Here is a 20,052-nt window from a genome sequence, read left to right on the forward strand (position 1 = left end):
ATAAGAGCCTAAGTGTTTTTACGAAAAAAGGAAGGCTTCCTTAAACAATATCGACACTTGTTGAATGGTTTTAGAAATTTTCCATGACATTGCCTCGACACCTTGATAAACATAACAATATCTTGAGTGTCAAAACGATACGTGTGCATGTATATTTCACATTCTCTCGAGAACCCTATAAATACTAAAACAGAGTAGCGACGAAACCATAATCGACAAGACGACGGGAGAGTTGAGACAAAAACGACGCAGAGACTTGAACTGCAGAAGAAAAATGAACTCCAAACTGTTGTATCTTCTTTGTCTTGTGGCTCTCTTGAGACCGCTTGGGGGTTTTCCTTTATCAGTGACTGCTGGTAAGATGAGACAATTTATCTGTTTAATGAAATGGTTTCTATCCTTTCAGTTAGAAACCATTATTTACAGTTGATAACTTCAGTTGTTTCCTTTATAACTGAAACATTATTTTATTCTAGTTCAGTAAGGAAGAATCCTAACTCATTGTGTAGAGAATCATTCAACTACTCAGCCCCCGTCCGGCTAAACGTACCGCGTGATAGTTAAAATGATCGCGTGCTGAATTAGAGCGGTTAATTCATCTTTAGTTTGTTTTGTCAGATTTCTGATCTAAAGCAATATCCCCTTTTTTGTGGTTTCACATAGGGTTGCTTCTCTCTATTGGATACTTCGTGAAAAGTTTAAACTTTGATTGCTTTGTAACGTAAATACGTTTTACGTTCTTAGTTATTAACCATAGCAAATCCCTACTTTCCAGATGATGGAAGCGCTTCTGGAGAAAGTGGAGATGACGAAAGCGGTAAGATTTCAAAATATGTGCCCTACTTCATCGGAGTAGTTTTTTTTAAATTTGATATTTCACTGAACAAACTCTTAGATTAGTATTACGCTAATATCTCGACTGATAGTCTTCGTTCTCTTTCATTTTTTTTCTCCCCTCTTTCTTTGTTGGACCCAATACATACAGCACATACTCAATATAGATGATTACACCATCAGGCTTGAACCAATAAAATGAGTTGTTTCAATACTCCTTCTACTTGGCGTTTTCAAGGAATTGACCACGTGCTATTTTTCTAAATATTCAGGCGAAGAGTCTGGAGTTGACAGCGGCGAAGAAATTGACGACGAGAGTGAGTCTGGAGATGATAGTGGTGAGGAGTCTGGAGAGGACAGCGGTGAAGAAGTTGAGGATGACGATGGCGAGGAGTCTGGAGAGGACAGCGGTGAAGAAGTTGAGGATGACGATGGCGAGGAGTCTGGAGATGACAGTGGTGAAGAAAGTGGTGATGAAGATGGCGATGAAAGTGGTGAGGATGGTGGAGATGACGGCGATGACGATGATGATGATGAGGATGACGATGATGATGACGATGAGGATGACGATGACGATGACGATGACGACGATGATGATAATAATGTACAAAGCTTCAATGATAATGGCTTGCAACATGTGGTCGAAGAGATTGGAAAGGGCAATAGCACTTACGGCAAAGAGAGTAATGGTCTAGACCAGTTGGTTACTTCAAACGGATTTGCTATCAACGGAGGCCTTGCTCATATTCTCATTGCATTGACATGTTTGCTTTTCAACTTCCCTTACTAATTTTTCAATAAATGCTTCATATTGAAGATATCGTTCGCGGTGCGAATGTTTTGTGTTCATATTTAAGAGTAAGTGACAATTGACAAAGTTCCTTCAATTTTGTCGGCTTGTAAATATCTCAAGGAACTGCCTCGGTTCAAGATTACAAATAAAGGCAAATTCTGGCCACATAGTTTGACGGCATATTCCTTTTTATGGAATATGAACTTTTCTATAATATGATTGAAAGGCCATTATTTTATTTATTGAACAGTAAGAACTTTGGAACAAAGCGCAAGACAAGAGAACACTTACCTATTTACACTGTTATGGCATGGCTCCTCTGCCTTGAACAGTCATCTTAATGTTAATGAACTCAGCCGACATGTGATGAAAACAAATAATAGCAACAAAAAAAAATTTAAAAATGAAAAAGAGAAACAGCATCAGTAAATAATTCCAAAGAAAATAAATAAATATAAATGTGCAATCTTTGACTAGTGTTCTCGCTTAATTTCAGGAAACACTATCCATGGGAAAGGTATACATCTTTATAGAAAATAAAACAAGTCCAAGTCCAGTTATTCGGATGATGGTTTTAGAGCATTATCCCTGCGCGGAGATATATGGCTAAAAAAAGAAGCTTCCTTCCCCTTCCCCCCCCCCCCCCCATCAAACATTCTGTCAATTTCTACAGAAACCTTAAATCCTTTTGCCGCCACCGAACTTTCTTTCCCCGAGAATAATTAATGTTTAGGTGCAGCGTTGTACATACAGTCACCCGCTTCAAGCACAGTCAGGATTAAAAGCTAACAAGTGAAAAATAAACAAAACGAAAGAAATTGAGATGAAAGTCCTGGTTATGGCAATCGTTTGAGATCATGCTTTCAAGTACGCATGGTTCCTCAGAGGTTTGTATTAGCTTTCGTAAAGATTCGTCGTTTAAAAACGAATTGAAAATGCATATTAAATAAAAAAGTAAGGTCGAAGAAGGAGGAAAGGAAAATAGCAGACAAAATAAGACAATTTAATTAAAAGCAAAACAGACAGTCAAGGATACGAAAATGAACAAAGCTATGTTGCGCAAGCTTTTAAATTTCATATTTTCTGCCAAGTTATATAGCAGTAGCCAAGGACAACATATGCAAAGAAATAAGCTTATGCTTTACGCTTCTATATTTCCTTTTTCGTGTTGAGTGGAACTCCCTGTATTTCAGAAAATAGGCGATATAAAGTAAGAGAAAGTCTTTACAGACTTCGAATTCAAGAGGGGTAATACAAAGCTCTTCATGATTCCAAGACAACAAGTAATCTCTGATCCCACTTGATCTTGGTCCGCAAATCATCATGGTAGAAGACCTGAAATTATCCCATTAAAAAACTTGCAATGATCTCAAGGTTTTACAAACAGAAATCTACAAAACAATTTTCAAATCATTCTAGTCAATTTGTATTAAGAGCCTGTCCACGACAGGACCGGGCAGGCGTGACACATGCTATCACACCGATTTCTTTCAAACTTTCACAGTTTATGAGGATCGATAAGTTATTCAAGAATCCAAAGTAATTCGGGCTCCCAGCTTATCCCTGGGGTATTAAAGCTTCCACACCAAATCCCTGGGGTAAAATGCTTAAATAAGCTCGAAACATGCATTTCCAACGGATCTCTCCCACACTAACAGATTGCGATGGATTTTAATCTTATCATGTCAAATGGTTGTTTGAACCTTAAAGGAAACAATTCTTTAAGGTTGGAGTAATTTGATATAACTTCTGCCAATTTAGAGCAGTTAATCATTAACTGTGTCACGCAACTATTCCAAAAAATAAAAAAAATTAGGGTTTTTTTGATGCAAATATCTCCAATGGGCAACATTGTATGTCGACAAAGATACCATCACAGAAAATAACTATTTTAACGCTACGTTGGTGGGCAAAAAAAAATTTTTGGCATCTGCAAAAGATTCCTGATCACGTCCCTCTGACGTTAGTTTAGGCAATTTTTGGTCATAAACTGATGTTTACTCACTCAATTTCAATTTGAAATTGGAGTGGGATCGCTGACGCTAGCTTTTGTGGTTCTAATATCAAAGACCAACAGATATTAGCTGCCGAGCTAGGGATTGACTAATCATAGAAATTCTGTGACTCTGACACAATCTATTGGAAAAAAATTATTCATGAATGCATGTACATATCACACATTAAACATTACCGAGTTGGGTAATGGACGTCGGCAGTTGACAGGGACGTTTGCCAAATGTAATTTACGCAAATGCAACACAATACATACCTATAATAATTTTACTCAATTTGTGGGAAGCTTTGGAGAGGACTAAATCGAATGTTAGATGCATTACAATAAAGTTGTTCCTGTTACATTTAACAGTGTAGAGTAGAGTCGAGTAGTCTATATTAACTTTCCTCTTAGGAGGCTATTCTTAGTTAATTACAACACTTTGCGGGGACTTGGGCTGGACTGCGCTGAGGAGTTTGCGATTTTTGGAGCAAAATGTTGCAATTGTCCCCTATTTGGGAATTAAGGTCAGACCACAACAGCGTGAGCTACGTTCCCTTCTCTTTAAAAAAGGGCGTGGAATGTTTAACGTCCCTTGCTGACCAGTTATGACAACATGGGCCTGAGATGCTGCCACATGAAACCTTCAAACACCCTTAGATGGCTGGCTTAGTGGCTGGAGTACTCTTATTATATGACCGTACGCGCAATCCCATAGAAAATCTTAATCCCATAGTAAAAGCTGTGACGTGAACAGGTCCGGAAAAAGCCGTCCCAGCCCTACACCTACACAGCTTTGCTGAAAAAACTTGGATGTATCGTCTTGTCTCGGAAAAGAAAGACATGGGCAACACCCCCTCTAAGCTTATTGCCACTGTAGAGGTAGAGCTCCAAATCATCGACAACCTAAACGACTACTTATTCAAATCCTTTGAAACTAAATTGAATGATTTTTTCGTTTTATTGTGTACATTTCTGAAATATTTTCACTTTTAAAGTCCTGTAGAATTTGACCACTCAAATAGCCTAGAAAAGTGAAGACTACTTGTCGACGTTTTCTAGCTAACCCCTTTCGTTCAATGTATGGTGTCACCAGATAATGACCATTGGTTTATTTCATTACATGTCCTTTTAACCCTGTGTTATGTACACTGATCATCCTGAATCTATCGACGTATTTCAAACTTTTCTCTGTAGCGTTTTTAGAATTACCATCTCGGACATAGAACTCTACCTCAACTTCACCATTCGCGTGCTTTTTGACCGCGACAGAAAAGTGCCATGACTTGCCCTTTATGCCAAACCATTTTCTCTGTTTCTCAGTGAACAACTAGAGGGAATTTCATGGCCCAGTTCACAATTATGAGCACTTGGTTGTTGACCAGGTCCTCAATAACATTGCAGCGTCTTAAAGGACAGGGATGTGCGTTATCCACTCGTTAATATCAGGGATTACGTTATATACGTCATGCTGTAGGTCTTCCAGCTGGTATTTACTTTAACCATCAATTAAAGGAACTCCGCCTATCCAAAAAAATTCTGCTTACCATTAGATGAAAAATCCATATCTTATATCGTTTTGCGTCCTTTTGACAATGCCAAGCCTTCATAAGCTTACTCGAATCAGATCTTACAGTACGACTTCAGCGATCCCCAAAGATGTTTGCGATCGCCGTCAAGCCACACTTTAAAGTCACATGAGGCGATTCATAAAAGAAGGAAACGACTAAACAACGTCGGTAACACGAAGGCTGAGATTGAATAATATGGGGAGGGGCGAGGGATGAAAGGGTGCTACGCCACCGACGCAGAAATTCAAGACTTTTTCCGATATAAGAAGAAGCCCAGCATGGCTGACATTCAACGAGTGCGGTCACTTTTACATGAGGATTTCTTTCAAGGAGAAGAAACTGGCAACAAGGCAAATCCTTCTGATGTTGTTCTTAAAATGAAGCGTCTTTAAGATAGGCAAATGGAGACAAATTGTTCATCAACGAGGAATGACTTAAGGCCCATCTCCTGAGTGGAATTGTAAGTGCCTCCTTGAGAATGAATGTACGATTAATGCGTCAACAATACAGAAGCGACGAGGACGAGATTTCAGGTAAGGAAGAGAACTAGAAACTTGTTACCGGTACAAAAAGAATTGTAAATGTGATTGTCAGATAATCTTCTTATTCTCACTTTAGGTACATTACTCCTTTAATGACACCTGAAATTAGATGGAGTCTTATTCCCACAGAAAAAACAATTATGGCGCATTGAGTAAAATTATAATGCGTATATAAAGTGTTTCATTTGTGTAAATTACATTTGGCAGACGTCGCTGTCAACTGCCGACTTCCATTACCCAATTTGGTAATGTTTAATGTATGTTATGAATATACATTTATGAATCATTTTTTCCAATAGATTGTGTCAGCGTCACAGAATTTCTATGATAAGTGAATCCTTAGCTTGGAAGCTATACATCTGTTGTTTTTTGACATTAGCATCGCAAAAACTAGCGTCGGCAATCCAATTTCAGATTGAAATTGAGTGAGTAAACATCAGTTTATGACCGAAAATTGCAAACTAACGTCAGAGGTCACGTATCTCAGAGGGACGTGATCAGGAATCTTTTTTACAAAGGCCAAATTTTTTCGCCCACCAACGTAGTGTTAAGATAGGTCTTTTCTGTGGTGGTATTTTTGTCGACATACAATGTTGCCCCTTGGGGATATTTGCAATTAAAAAAACCTAATCTTTTATTTTTTGGAATAGTTGCGTGACACAGTTATTGATTGATTAACTGCTCTAAATTGGCAGAGGTTGTATCAAATTACTCCAACCATAAGGACTTGTTTTCTTAAGGTTCAAACAACTATTAGACATGATAAGATTAAAATCCATCGCATTGTGTTAGTGTGACAGAGATCCGTTGGAAGTTGCGTATAGCAGAAGAGCGAAAAGAGACAGGAGAGAAACAAGTGTAGATGCTATGACTAAAATACAAGAAAGAGGTTGTTTCTAACATCATTTCTCTTTCAAAGCTTTCAGCAGTTTGATACTTGCGCGGTGTCCACCACAATATCATCGCTTGTCTTTTTATGATGCTTATGTTAACAAAAAGACCATGCTTCATGCTTGATGCTGCACGGAATCACATATTCACCGATCCACCCCATTATCCATGCCATTCCTGATTTTCTTAGGCGCATCATTTCCGTTCACTTTTGAACGGGATCGTGCAGAGGCCCATATAAGTGTACGCTGAATTTTAGCTTGTTCAATGATTTCGGTGAATAACTACTGGTACTTTTTCTCAAAGATTAACAGGCCGATACAAAAAGCTGTAGAACCTCCATCACAGCTAAATCATGGCACAATTCAAGTTGAAAGATCTTGGAAAACAACAGTTAAAAATTTCATCATCTTTGTCAGTAGTTCCCACTGCTCTTCGCCTTGAGCTTGGAGTGATTGTGGCTCACAAACATCCAAAGTCGATACCCCTATTCAACATAAATTGATTAAGCATACGTCACGATGATTGTAAAAAGCGGCTGAAAATATTTCTTTCGGGTTTAAGTTATGATGAGAAAACTGAGAGAGATTAACAGAAATTATAATGGGTAGTTTCAGTCAAAGGCATGAAATGTAAAGCAGAACAAACATGTTAATAAACGAGAATAATTTGCAATATCTGAATTCTATCAATAACTTAACCACGAATTTTTTCGATAATGCCATCATAATTTATCGTTACTTTTTACACAGAGAAGGACAAAATCCAAAAACAAAAGACGGTAGTACTTTTCTCATCATAATGTAAGAATTGTGTAAAATAATAAAAAGGACCATATTTTAAGATTGTTGTTTTTATGTTTTTTAGACTTAGATGCGTGCAGGTATTTACGTGATAAACTAATAGTAATATAACATCCGGTTATACTGTTTTTATGTAAATCCCGCCACTCTAGGTGTGTCTTAAGTTGGAATGATGATTAAATCATATTAGTAACGTCATGAAATAGATATGAGAAAGAAGTTTATATCTACACGACGTGCATTTTCCAAGTGGATTTGATATCTGTTCGGACCGAAAGCTTAGTGGATAGGAGGAGATAGGGCCGAAGTGTTGGATAAATGGCCCCGAGAATATTGCTTTTACTTGGTCTTTTAGTGCTATTACAGCCTTTGTGGGGTTTCCCTCGGCCTGGTAAGGAACACAGGTTATTCAGTGTTGAGGGCATCATGTTTGGCTTTCGTCAATTAGGTTTTTAACTGATGCGACGATCAGTGGAGTGACCTCAAAGAGTCTAAGCATAAAGTTCACTTCAAATAGTATCTCCCTTAATCCGACTTGAATTTTTCTTGGCTTCCTTAGCTTATTGCGTTCTGCTTAATTTATTTTATTTTGTTTCATCTTATTTTTCTTTTAATAAATTTTTAAAAGAGATATCGAATATTGGCCGTTGTTGTAAATTCAAAAGAAATGACATCTGCAGTTTGAAGATCTTCGAGATGAAGCCCAAAAATTTCTCCTTAACTTGTTGGAAACAAAGTGTGATGTTAAATGCCAATTAGATTAAAGACTGGCGTTTGCTTGCCTCATAGATTATTGATATTCCAAGAGACGGCTGAGTTATTTTTGTGACCAAGTGGCTCCTTCTGGAATGAAGATGAACAAAAAAATATCGTTACTGATTTGGAAATCGTTATAAACTTACAATGTCTGTTTTAGGTCTGGTATAGAGGGGTGAAATTTAAAAATAACTAATACACGCTGGAAAACGGTCTTTTGAGACAATTTAGGTTGAAATTTCGCAAATACAGCTCGATGATCAAACTAATCAAGTTAAAGTTATTATGAGCCCACTCCTTGAACTCTGGATGAAAAAGTTGACACTTATTAATGGATAGACTGTTTTATACGAAGTTACAACAAGCACATTTTCTAGTTACTTATTGGTGCAATCGCATGTGAATTCTAAATTTCTCTGAATTGCATTTATCTACTTACTTCTAAGGTTGTGTGGAAAGTTGTTTCATGTATTCCTATTATTTATAATCATTTAATATAACCAGTAGTTATACCCAATATTTCTTTTCAAACTATCAATGAAATGCTTAAGTATTACTGGAGAAATTTAAGGTTCTGAATTAGTATTTTTAAATGCTAATGTTGTTGTATAACAACCTCCGTAGACGATGATGATGGTGATGACGACGACGACGATGACGATGACGGCGACGAAGATGACGACGACGAAGATGACGACGACGAAGATGACAACGATGACGACGATGATGATGATGAAGACGATAACGACGATGATGACGATGACGACGATGACGACGATGACGACGATGACGACGATGACGACGATGACGACGATGACGACGATGACGACGATGACGACGATGACGACGATGACGACGATGACGACGATGACGACGATGACGACGATGACGACGATGACGACGATGACGACGATGACGATGATGGTGACGAAGACGACGACGATGATGATGATGACGATGATGGGGAAGACAGTGGCGTTGACAGTGGCGATGGTAGTGCCAATTTCAGCGATGATGGTGACATCAATCGGGATCCATCTGCTATGAACTTAGACTCGTTATCATCGAGTGCGCTTTCAGCTAGGGAAGGAAATGCTCAAGTTCTGATAGGCATTATTTCATGGTTTTTTATGAGCACCATTTCGTACAAACCTTTATTTTTTTAATTTCACATGAATAGAGCTAAAAAGTGGACCTAGAAATGATTTTACAAAAACCTGAAAGATGAGTACATTTTTATTTGACACTTAGCTTGGTAGCTTCTTAGCGTATGTATTCCTGTTCAGAAAATGGCATTTCATCAACCCCAATGATTCTCACGAGCAGCTAACCGTAAAATGTACTTTAAAGTACTTATGACCTGTCAACAAAACACAAATTAATAAATTCGTTAAAGAATTTTTTAGGGAAGTTTGTTTGTCATCTTTCAAATAAGGTTGGAAGTGTCATCTTTAAGGTTTTCCTTCTCCTTTCCCTTTTTTTCTATCAACGGAGTGCGTTTTAATTAATTTCATGTTCTTAGAACATTTTTTCCTTTTATGAAATTTAAGGAACTTCAGTCTTAAGCAATGGGAAGCAAATATATCTATATTTTTTAGAGAATGCTCTGGAGCTAATAAATACGACTGGAAACGACTGTCCGACAGTCCGATATTGACATTCGTAGGTGAGGGTCGAGACCCTCTACCCTATCCAACATCAGAATGATGTTGTTGAAAAAGAAGAATCTCGTTAATATTAAGTGATGAAAATAGTTCTGGCTAAATCTCTTTCATGGTTTCAGCAAAGGAATACAGAAAGCTAGAAGAAATCCTTTTAACTCCAAAAATGCTATGATGATAACATACCACATCTTTTACTCAAAATTCCACCGAGGAAAAGTGATGGTAAAATCATTCTTTACAGATTATAAAAGAAATTCATAGATGGTATACATGAAAATCAACCCCACATAACGAATTTGTTAGATGTACACTACGAGTAATCAACACCTCGTTGTCTTACAATTGTTGCACTGTTCATAATGTTCAAATCTTTACATGTGTAACACGGGCAGTTAAGTGTCTTCTAATAAGCGAATTATGATGATTTTTTTTTCTGCTCGTTTGATACTTACTAGATGACATGCATGTTTTCTGTTTTTAAATTTTCCCAGTGATGTAACATTCCGAATGGCTCTTCGCACGTATAATCTCAAACGAGAAAATATATCGATACAGAGATCTAAGGCCTATTCTCAAGTATACCGGTAGTTACCTGTCCATGTCCAGAATAGTTGTTTTTCGTTTAACCAATTTACATTTAATACTAGGATGTTATCAGCTTTGAAATTCAATGAACTAGAATACCATGAAACTAATTTAGATTTGCCTTTTTCTTGAGTCAAGGCACTCAGTGCTATTGGATTAAAACCTTTAACACATGGCTTTGGGGCGGTCACGTTTACTGGGACTTTCTAGAAACTGAGGGTGACGCATCGCTTTGAGTTTAACGAAGTACCCTCTTTAATTAAAACTAACACCAAATGGACATCGAGAGCATTAATTTGATCTGTTAAGAGGCAGCAAAACAAGTGATACGAGACCAACGCAATGGTAATCACTTAAATCCTCATCAAGGTCAGGCGAATATAACCACTTATCAAAACTAAATACTTCACTCTAATTGAAGGTGGAAGTCACTAAAAAACCTGACCTTAGAAAATTTCAGTCAAATACAAACTTTAATTTTCAATGCTATTGATTACGCGATTGACTAAAACTCCAGTTATTAATGTTGTATCTTTCACCTCCGTTGTCTTATGGAAGGCAGTTGGTTGCACTTTTTGGGATTTGTTTCTGAGGAAACTGATAATATTAATCGTTTCACTGAGTTAAACATGACGAGCAAGTTTCGTAAGCCAAAAAACTCTAATCCTATGAGTTATATTGCCATCTTCAGAAAAGAAGGAGGCCCATATTGACATATATTAAAATTTTTCCTCTGTTAGATCATGGTCGCTTTCTTTTTCGAAAACGCTGTCGTTAATTTTTACACAGCTTAACACAGTTAATATCAAATCTTTTGCTTCGAGACAAAATATTTTCCTGGAAACTGCAAAACAGTCGTAATTAACTTTAAATCCAACTTACGTCAGTAAAAGCTATAAATCATGAAGCAAAGAGTGGGAAAGAACGCACCTAAGCTACACCTTGGAAGTTTGAATAACCAGAATGGCACCTTCAAGTTTGGTTCTTCTTTGTTTTCTAACTCTACTGGCACCCCGTTGGGGAAGTTCTTTTCCGATGCCAGAAGGTAAGGAACATTTTGGTTTAACCTGTTTCCTTTTCATTTTAAACTGCTTCTCTGTCCCCACCACGCGAGACACTGGTTGCTGTATATTCCTTTCCCGACTCCTTTCTCATTTTGTTGATGTAGAGGGTTTTTTCTTTAAACTTGCAAGCTTCTTGTCCTGTCTTACTTCATTTAGTATTTTGTAGTATACAAGGTTCGATCTTTGCAGCTTCCCCTCGCCTCATATAGATCAACCATCGCTTTTCAGAAAAATGTTTTTAAATTTTCAGCCTACTTGCCGTTGTACACGTTTTATCGACTAAAAGAACACTTTGTAGTTCATCAGTGACAAGTGATTTATCTAACAACCACCAACCAAATTAACATAGTTGCTTTGTACTGAGAACTGAGGGTATTTTGAAGGAGCCTTGAGCCGAAGGAATTTTTTTTTGCAATTTGTGGCTTCCATAAACAAACTTACATTTACCTTTTCCAAAAGCAAAATTTGGAAATGAAGAAGTAACACACTTTTACTAAGTTTTATTCATTTACTGACTTTAAAGCATTTTATGTCTTTTCATCACAGATGACAGCAGAGATCATGATGATGAAAGAGATGATGATGAAAGAGAAAAAGATGACCGTGACCAAGGTTTGAGGGATGATAAGTCTAATGATGAAGACTTGGATAGAAACAATGGCAAAGAGGATGATGACGAAGGAGACGACTATGAAAGGAAAGGAGGCAATCGTGAGCATGGCTTTGACAAACGGAACGATGACCGAAACGAATACGATAATGAAAGGAATGATGACTACAGTGACCATCGCAGAAATGATAAAGATGATTACGAAAGAGGAAGAGATGATAGAAACGGTGACGACAATAATGATTTAAGAAGGCGAAATGATGAACAAGACGACAGCAGCAGGAGAAACGATGAGGGAGACTTCTCTGACCGAGAGGATGAAGGCCACTGGAACAGGAGAATAGGAGGAAAGAAAGGAAAAAGGGGTAAAAGCGAAGAAGATGAGGGCGAGAGTAGAAGTGACGCAATGAGAGGAAGTCAGCTTCGCTCTGGAGGCATGTCCCTGTCTACTTCCAACCTCATCTTATTTTCTGTGGCATTGATAATTCATCGTGCGCGCAGTTTCCTTTCAATGTAATGGACACAGACTGCTATGGATTGCAAAACGACGAATTTTGTTTAAAGACGTTTTCAAAGTAAAGTAAAGTAAAGTAGCTGACTGGATCACTTATCAAATATGCGTTGCGTTGTTTCTTTAATATCGAAGTTACTTCTAGAAATAAGGGTGCGATTTATGGAAAAAATGCTAGGTGAGATCAATGGCTATAAAATTTATTAATCACTTATGAGGCTATTTCAAGTGTGTGTCGTCACACGCCCAATGAATTCATGTCCAAATAATTGCATGGATTTTCCCGCCTTAGTTCGCCGTCTCGCAGAAAAAGTCTTTCATCCGTAAAACTAAGCGATTCATGACTTTAAATGAATAAATGGTGATTTGGGTTTTTAAATAACCTGGTTTCCGTGACTACTTACAATATTTATACTCTTGATCCCTTGCTTGAAGTAATTGCCGGGTAAAACACATCGTTGCTGTTTTTGTCGTTTAACAGTTGTGTTGTTGTTTTTTTTTTTTTAAGAAACTTTTTTTTTCATTTTGCGATAGTCAAGACTCACGGGACCTCTATTATACTTTTTTCGGAAACATAGTTCACAAAATTAGCTCCAAAACAAAGCAAAACAAAGCCTTGAAACGAATTATAATGAGTTTGTCACTAGTTTTAAAATGAGTTCAAAATTTTTGCACCATGTAGTAGACACAACCATATTACATGAAGGGAAAGCTTGCATTTTTGCCTAAGACATCGCATAAGAAACTCAATTCATTTTTTTCTGGTTTGATCGTCTTTTCATTAACCTTAAATAGGTGAATGAGACAAATGTCAGTTGTGGTGACGTCGCAGCCAAACATTTTGAAAAATGTCGAGAAAGTTTCATTACAAAAGATGAATCATTCCTTTTTTCCAACAATTGAGCATTTCTCTTTAATTTAATCTATCCTACATACAGTTTCGTCAGTTAACAGTTACGGGCCAAACCCAACCTGGGTACGAATCGCCTAAACTTGCAATTGGGGACGGAACGTCCGTGGGCACGAAACTACTGGGACCTTTTTTACCTAACATCCTTCATTTAAAGTTTATGAAAACTGAAAGCCTTAGTTTTTTCGGTAAAAATAGAATTTAAAATTCATGCTCGACCAACGCTTTTCTACTTCTTTCTCATAAGGAATCATGGAAGAAATACTTAGTGCTAGTTATTATACGAGAGCGTCAGATTTCAACAATACTCTTTATTGACGCCGAGTTACCTTGAATTTGTTCGAGGCAATTTGGAAAGCGTTCAGTTGAGTTATGTGATTTGATTTGATTTTGTAAGCTTCTATTGGTAGAAACCCTTGCGTTCAATTACTTTCCTTGTTCGAGCACGGAGCTAGTACTGCACCTGATCATTATTGGTGTTTTGATTCTTGAGCCGCGCTTTTTCTATTTTCTATTTGATTGACGCACGGATTCTTGCAATTCTTTTCTTATTCTGGTCGTCTAGTAATTTTCATCAACTGGTCATTTTGTTTTGTTTAGAGCCCCTATTGCTTTGTTATATTTTTTTATTTCACTTGAAATATTCTTATGTATTATCTCATTCATCTTAACCGTTTTGCTCGGCGTTTGTTCTAAACTTTGGTTTGAACTCCAATGTATTGTGTTTTTACTTTAGCTTTCAATGTCTGCAGGCCGATTCTTTCGGCTTTTCTCGATTTCGTATTTCAACTACTTAGATATCTCGTTTTCGTGTCCACATACGGCCCAGTAAACCAAGACCGGACGAGCAACAACAACAACAACGACAAAAACAACTTTATTTGTACCCTACATTAATATTACATGAAAAATGAGGAGAGTTTAGACTGCCCATAATTAACCATTTAGGGCTAAAAAGATAGGACAGCCTTACATATTAAAGGGTTTTTGTTTTTGAACTGGATGAAAAATAACAAAATTTCACTTCTCAATCTTTAAAGAAAGCTTATTTGTAGATAGCCAAATGTGTACTTTTCCAAGTTCCCCATTAATTTTTATTTCAAGTATGTTAATGTCCTTATTCTTAAAAAACAAATTTGCATCATCAGCAAAAAGGTGTCATGAAATCCAATAGTTTTGAGCAATTGTGAAAGTCGTTTACATAAATGTGGAAAAGGAGTGGCCCTAGTACTGATCCTTGAGGCAACCCACACTGTTTGCAAATCAGAAATAACAGAACCCAGTGTTCTGTTGCTCAGATATGGGCAAACTGGTCAATAATACTTAGCGCTGCATGATCAGTTGAATGATGTGAGCGAAATCCAAGCTGCTTGTTGTAAATTTGGTGCCGTTGGTCTAAGAAGTCAACTAACCGACTGAACGTGAGTTTTCTAGCAACTCATTAAACATAGGTAAAGAGAAATAGGCCTATAATTACTTAAGTTTGTCTGAGGGCCTTTCTTAAAGGCCAGTATTACTTTAGTCAACTTGAAATTATGTGGGATAATTCCAGTAAGAAAGATGTATTAAACATATAGGGACCTGCTAATCTTCAGAATCGAGATAGGAATGCTAGAAGGGCTCACAGCCTTACCAGTTTGAAGTTTGGCCATTTCTAATTGGATTCCATCTGCAGTAACTGGGGACAAAAAGAAACTATCACATATAGAAAGTGGCATAAACTCACTGGCAGTTTTTGTAGCAGTGAGAATAGAGCTTGCAAGATTAATACCTATCTTGGTAAAATGATTGAATGCATCAGCTATTGATTTAGGATCAGTTATTTCACAGTTTTCCAATACTATATTGCTGACCGATTGATTCACCAGAAGGTTAATGTGAACAATTTGTTCAATTATTTGCAAGATTTATTTTCCATTATTTTCATGAATTGAAAAGAAATTTTTATAATAATTTCTCTTACTTGATTTGATTAGATGATTCAGTTTATTCTTGTAAATTTTAAACTTTGCTTGGTTCTAGGTAGATTTTGTCTTTAAGATCTCTTAAATAGACTATTCCTTTCTCTAATGCTTGATGGGTATATCAATGACCTCAGATATCTTATTGAAGAAACTATCAAACATACTGCTTGGTTCAAACCATCTCCAAAAAAATCATCCAAGTCTATTTAATGAAAGTCATTAATCAGGGCTTGCTTATCAAAATTTTAATTATCTCGTTTTCACTGGTAGAGAAGATATTCTACCTATAATAAGAAAATTTGGTAGATGGCCAGATAGATCATAACATAAATTTCCACTTATGGAAAAGTGCTCAAGGGAATTAAAGAAAATATTGTCAATAAGAGTTGCTGAGGGATCTGTTATTCTAGTAGGCTGCAGAATTTGAGGTTGAAAATAAAATGTGCCTAAGGTATTTAGGAAATTTTCTGTACTGGGATTTGATTCAAACTTGAGAAAGTTGAAATCTCCCAATAATACATAATATTTTTTTTCACAATGAATCATTTCAACAACCATGCTAATATAATTTAGGAAGTTAGAAGTCTTTAAAAAACCCCACAAACGATATTGTGCCCTGTATCACTTTGAATTTCAATCCATGGTGATTCATATATTATTTTGGACTTGCGCTGAGAGATTTTGGTCAGTGGGAACATGGAGGTCAACATCTAAATTAGTAAGATGATATATATTGTTAATGAAAAAAGTTACACTTTTTAATCGAGGTAATTAGGTATAGCTGGATGGATAACTGGGCTATCAGAGGACGAGACTCTGCCAGGATACTTAACACAATTCTTACTAACTAAACAACACTTACCAAAAAATAATCGAATAAACCTAAACAGTTACAAAAACTCATACGAAAGCACCCAACACAATTCAAGAAACGTCATTCGACATTCGAAAAGTCCGGCAAATATTCAAAATCGAGTGCCCCATCGTGATCAATTAGGCCATATAACGTAGGACTTTCAATTTAAATTTTTTATACAAATCAAACATCTTGACCAACTAAATATTCCACTACAATTTCTAGGTTAGGGGAGAAAACTTTGAGATTAAGTTACCATTTCTAGAAAACTGACCGTCCAAAATGTTTATTGCCGTTGTCTAAAAATATATATGGTTAATAAAAATGGTAGCGGTTTGTTTACAAAGTCTTTTGATAAATTTGGTACAATTTCCTGGCTACTGTTGACAACCGGTTGTGATAATGTGTTTGGGCTGATCAACGCAGGAAACCATATATTTGATTGGATGAACAAAAATTATGGTAATAAATTTTAAGAGAAAGCTATGGACAGCAAGGAGCTAGCTTTCATTGGTGTGATAAAAGGATGCATATATCTGTCGCACCTGAACTCATTTTCTGAGTTTAGAAACGAAAAGAAAGAAAAACACGTAACAAACACATGAAGCTCTGGCTTAGTCATCCTCCACTTCGTCGTCCTATTCTTCTTCCTCTTCTTCCTCTTCTTCCTCCTCTTCTTCTTCCTCCTCCTCCTCCTCCTCCTCTTCCTCTTCTTCTTCTTCTTCTTCTTCTTCTTCTTCTTCTTCTTCTTCACCTTCCCCTCCCTCTTCCACTTCAGGTGCTTCTGTCTCCTCTTGTCCTTCTGTTGGTTCTGGTGCTTCAGTCTCCTCTGGTCCCTCAGTCGCTCCTGGTGCCTCTGTCTCCTCTGGTCCTTCAGTTGCTCCAGGTGCTTCAGTCTCCTCTGGCCCCTCAGTCGCCCCTGGTGCTTCTGTCTCCTCTGGTCCTTCTGTTGGTTCTGGTGCTTCAGTCTCCTCTGGTCCCTCAGTCGCTCCTGGTGCCTCTGTCTCCTCTGGTCCTTCAGTTGCTCCAGGTGCTTCAGTCTCCTCTGGCCCCTCAGTCGCCCCTGGTGCTTCTGTCTCCTCTGGTCCTTCTGTTGGTTCTGGTGCTTCAGTCTCCTCTGGCCCCTCAGTCGCTCCTGGTGCTTCGGTCTCCTCTGGCCCCTCAGTCACTTCTGGTGCTTCAGTCTCCTCTGGCCCCTCAGTCGCCCCTGGTGCTTCTGTCTCCTCTGGTCCTTCTGTTGGTTCTGGTGCTTCAGTCTCCTCTGGCCCCTCAGTCACTTTCGGTGCTTCAGTCTCCTCTGGCCCCTCAGTGGCCCCTGGTGATTCCGTCTCCTCTGGCCCCTCAGTCACTCCTGGTGCTTCAGTCTCCTCTGGCCCCTCAGTCGCTCCTGGTGCTTCGGTCTCCTCTGGCCCCTCAGTCACTTCTGGTGCTTCTGTCTCCTCTGGCCCCTCAGTCGCTCCTGGTGCTTCTGTCTCCTCTGGTAAATCCGTTGTAGCGAGTGTAACTATTTATATTGATAAAGATACACACATTACTGTAACATTAAGGCACCGATAAAATCGCTTTACCTAAGCCAGAAAAAAAGCGATTTATAGGTTATGTTCAACCATATAACCGGCATAGGCACATATGATTTGAGGTTGCTTTCATAAGCATACATTAAAGTACGCGTAATTGAATTTGTATCAGTATTATTGTTCTTATTGACAAAATCTAGGAATGGAACATTCCCGAATTTGCAACTCTGGTCACCAACCAGCAACTAATAGACTATAAGAATGCAATTTACTCCTCGGCTCTATCGACCTATGGGACGCAATTTTCCAAAGTCGATAAAACTATAATGCTATTTAAGCAGCACGAACTATTTATTGAAGTTGAACGAATGAAGCTTCATAGTGAATTTCGAATTTTCGAATTTGCCTTTGAATAGCATGTTCCCGTGGAAACAATCAACATAAATGTATTCATCCATTTCGCAAGCATGTGAAAATGATCTTAGAGGTAATGCTGTCGCTGACCATTGCGCTCGATTTGGCAATGCTTAAAGGGAGGAGAAAGTTTTTTAAAGTCCCTCCACGCCCTTGAAATGTGCCAATTTACATCTTGTGATGCTCTTGATATTGTTGTTGTAAAAATACCTAAGCATTGTTCAATAAGTTTTCCTTTGATAACTTCTAAAAATTGCATAATTTATCCCTGTATTCTTCTATCTATCGGTAAAACAAAGATTTAATTTTTGACTAATATTGCGACACGAGATAAATATCTGAAATTACTTTATTGCGTATCTTAGGTTTTTCCATTGTAAATTGTTTTTAAATTTTTCCGAAAATGCTTCCGATCTCGTCATGCTGAAACGAGCTTGAAACGCGACCTTAATTGGTTTGCAAAGTTTTCTAGTGCTATACACTGTAAAGTAAAGGTAATCACATGCCTCAGTGACTTCAAGTTCAAGGGCCACCGCGATTACAATAGGTGTATGTGCGTCAGGTTTTAAAAAAGAAGATTTCGAGACTAGTCCTAATTAGATATTGCAAAGTAAATTCTCTTTTAAGAAAACCACGCATAAAGAGAACGACTCGCTGAGGGCGAGACATTCTTATAGGCAATTGAACAGACAGCGTTGCACATTATTGTAAAAACGAGGTACTCTTTACTCCCAAATCATGATCAAATTATCTATCCTTTACGTTTTCTTTTCCATATGAAATATTTGTGTGTTTTTACCACCAATGAAGAAATAGAAGAGAAAAATAAATTGGCCAAATTGATGGGACCTTTCTTTCTTCGCCATAAATCTATTTCAGCTAAATAGTTACGGCAATTTTCTTAAACTGAGGTAACCTTCCGGTGTTGGTCAAAACCTACGGTCTCAAGAATAAATCAAGAAACCATTTTTCTTTTGGAATATGCCCAATTAAAACTCTTATATCTACTTAACTTCGTGAGAGGTCTCGAAAAATTCCTTAACAGATTTAGACATCTTCAATGTCGAGTTTGTAATTTTACACATGCATTTAGAAATTGAGCATTCATAAAGTCAAGTCTGTGATCTTGCAGAGTGTGTGCCAGTGTGAAAACATCTGAGCAACGGAATAAAGAATTTCTTGTAACTGCAATATGCTTATGATTGACACAGGCGAATTCAGCTAAATTTTTAACTGCCGTTAATTCAAGGACAAATTCAGTTTAAAATTTTCATTGGAGCGAAGGGAAGCTAATGAGTCTAAATTACCTCCTTGTTGCGGAAATGGGAAACAGGTAACCTGTCCAAAAAGTATGGCAGCATAAAGAATAAAATGCGACCTTGAAATCATCTTTTCTCCAGCTGGATCTTGGCTTGAATAAGACTACTAGCTTTGAAGATTTCTTGTTCAGTAGCAGTTTACATATATATATATATATATATAAAATGCTGATGACGTTGAAGAGTGCTATTGAGGAGAAATCAATCAAAGTCAGTGTAAACTAATTCGTCAATTGTTCTCTACCTTTTTCACAAAATTAAATTTGCTTTGTCATTGATCGATATAGTATTTGTTACACTCAATCATACACTTAACAAAAGTGTATCGCTGAAACAGAATCCATTGACTCCGTCGTAATATCGTGCTCTTTGCTAGTTATAATCTGCAGGCAAGTTATCATGTTTTGGCTTCTAAAATGTATGCTTGGGATTATCGATTAGTTTCTTCCTTCCGG

General features: G+C 37.5%; 4 protein-coding genes across 5 annotated transcripts; 3 read left to right on the forward strand and 1 right to left on the reverse strand.

Annotated features, from left to right (window-relative positions):
- The first annotated feature begins 195 nt into the window (after positions 1–195).
- On the forward strand, positions 196–1,654 carry LOC131793851 (secreted acidic protein 1A-like). The gene is made up of 3 exons (XM_059111347.2): positions 196–356; positions 776–817; positions 1,107–1,654. Exons 1-3 carry the CDS (start codon positions 275–277, stop codon positions 1,622–1,624), a joined length of 642 nt encoding a protein of 213 aa, XP_058967330.2. The 5' UTR covers positions 196–274; the 3' UTR covers positions 1,625–1,654.
- Positions 1,655–7,643: 5,989 nt separating this feature from the next.
- Positions 7,644–9,581, forward strand: LOC131793887 (uncharacterized). Of its 2 annotated transcripts, XM_066172543.1 has the most exons (3): positions 7,644–7,818; positions 8,808–8,855; positions 8,895–9,581. In XM_066172543.1, exons 1-3 carry the CDS (start codon positions 7,746–7,748, stop codon positions 9,347–9,349), a joined length of 576 nt encoding a protein of 191 aa, XP_066028640.1. In that variant the 5' UTR covers positions 7,644–7,745; the 3' UTR covers positions 9,350–9,581. The 2 variants fall into 2 exon arrangements, with proteins under 2 accessions (XP_066028640.1, XP_058967376.2); XM_059111393.2 differs by having other exon boundaries at positions 8,808–9,581.
- A 1,724-nt stretch (positions 9,582–11,305) lies between these two features.
- On the forward strand, positions 11,306–13,095 carry LOC131793863 (U1 small nuclear ribonucleoprotein 70 kDa). Its single transcript, XM_059111363.2, has 2 exons — positions 11,306–11,477; positions 12,043–13,095. Exons 1-2 carry the CDS (start codon positions 11,396–11,398, stop codon positions 12,621–12,623), a joined length of 663 nt encoding a protein of 220 aa, XP_058967346.2. The 5' UTR covers positions 11,306–11,395; the 3' UTR covers positions 12,624–13,095.
- Positions 13,096–16,985: 3,890 nt separating this feature from the next.
- LOC131793911 (uncharacterized) lies at positions 16,986–18,322 on the reverse strand. The gene is made up of 2 exons (XM_059111413.2): positions 18,271–18,322; positions 16,986–17,851 (listed from the first exon to the last, which is right to left on the reverse strand). The coding sequence occupies exons 1-2, from the start codon at positions 18,320–18,322 to the stop codon at positions 16,986–16,988; spliced, it is 918 nt and encodes a 305-aa protein (XP_058967396.2).
- Between the last annotated feature and the right edge of the window lie 1,730 nt (positions 18,323–20,052).

The sequence above is a fragment of the Pocillopora verrucosa genome, chromosome 9, assembly GCF_036669915.1.
Source record: "Pocillopora verrucosa isolate sample1 chromosome 9, ASM3666991v2, whole genome shotgun sequence".
NCBI classification, from domain to species: domain Eukaryota; kingdom Metazoa; phylum Cnidaria; class Anthozoa; order Scleractinia; family Pocilloporidae; genus Pocillopora; species Pocillopora verrucosa.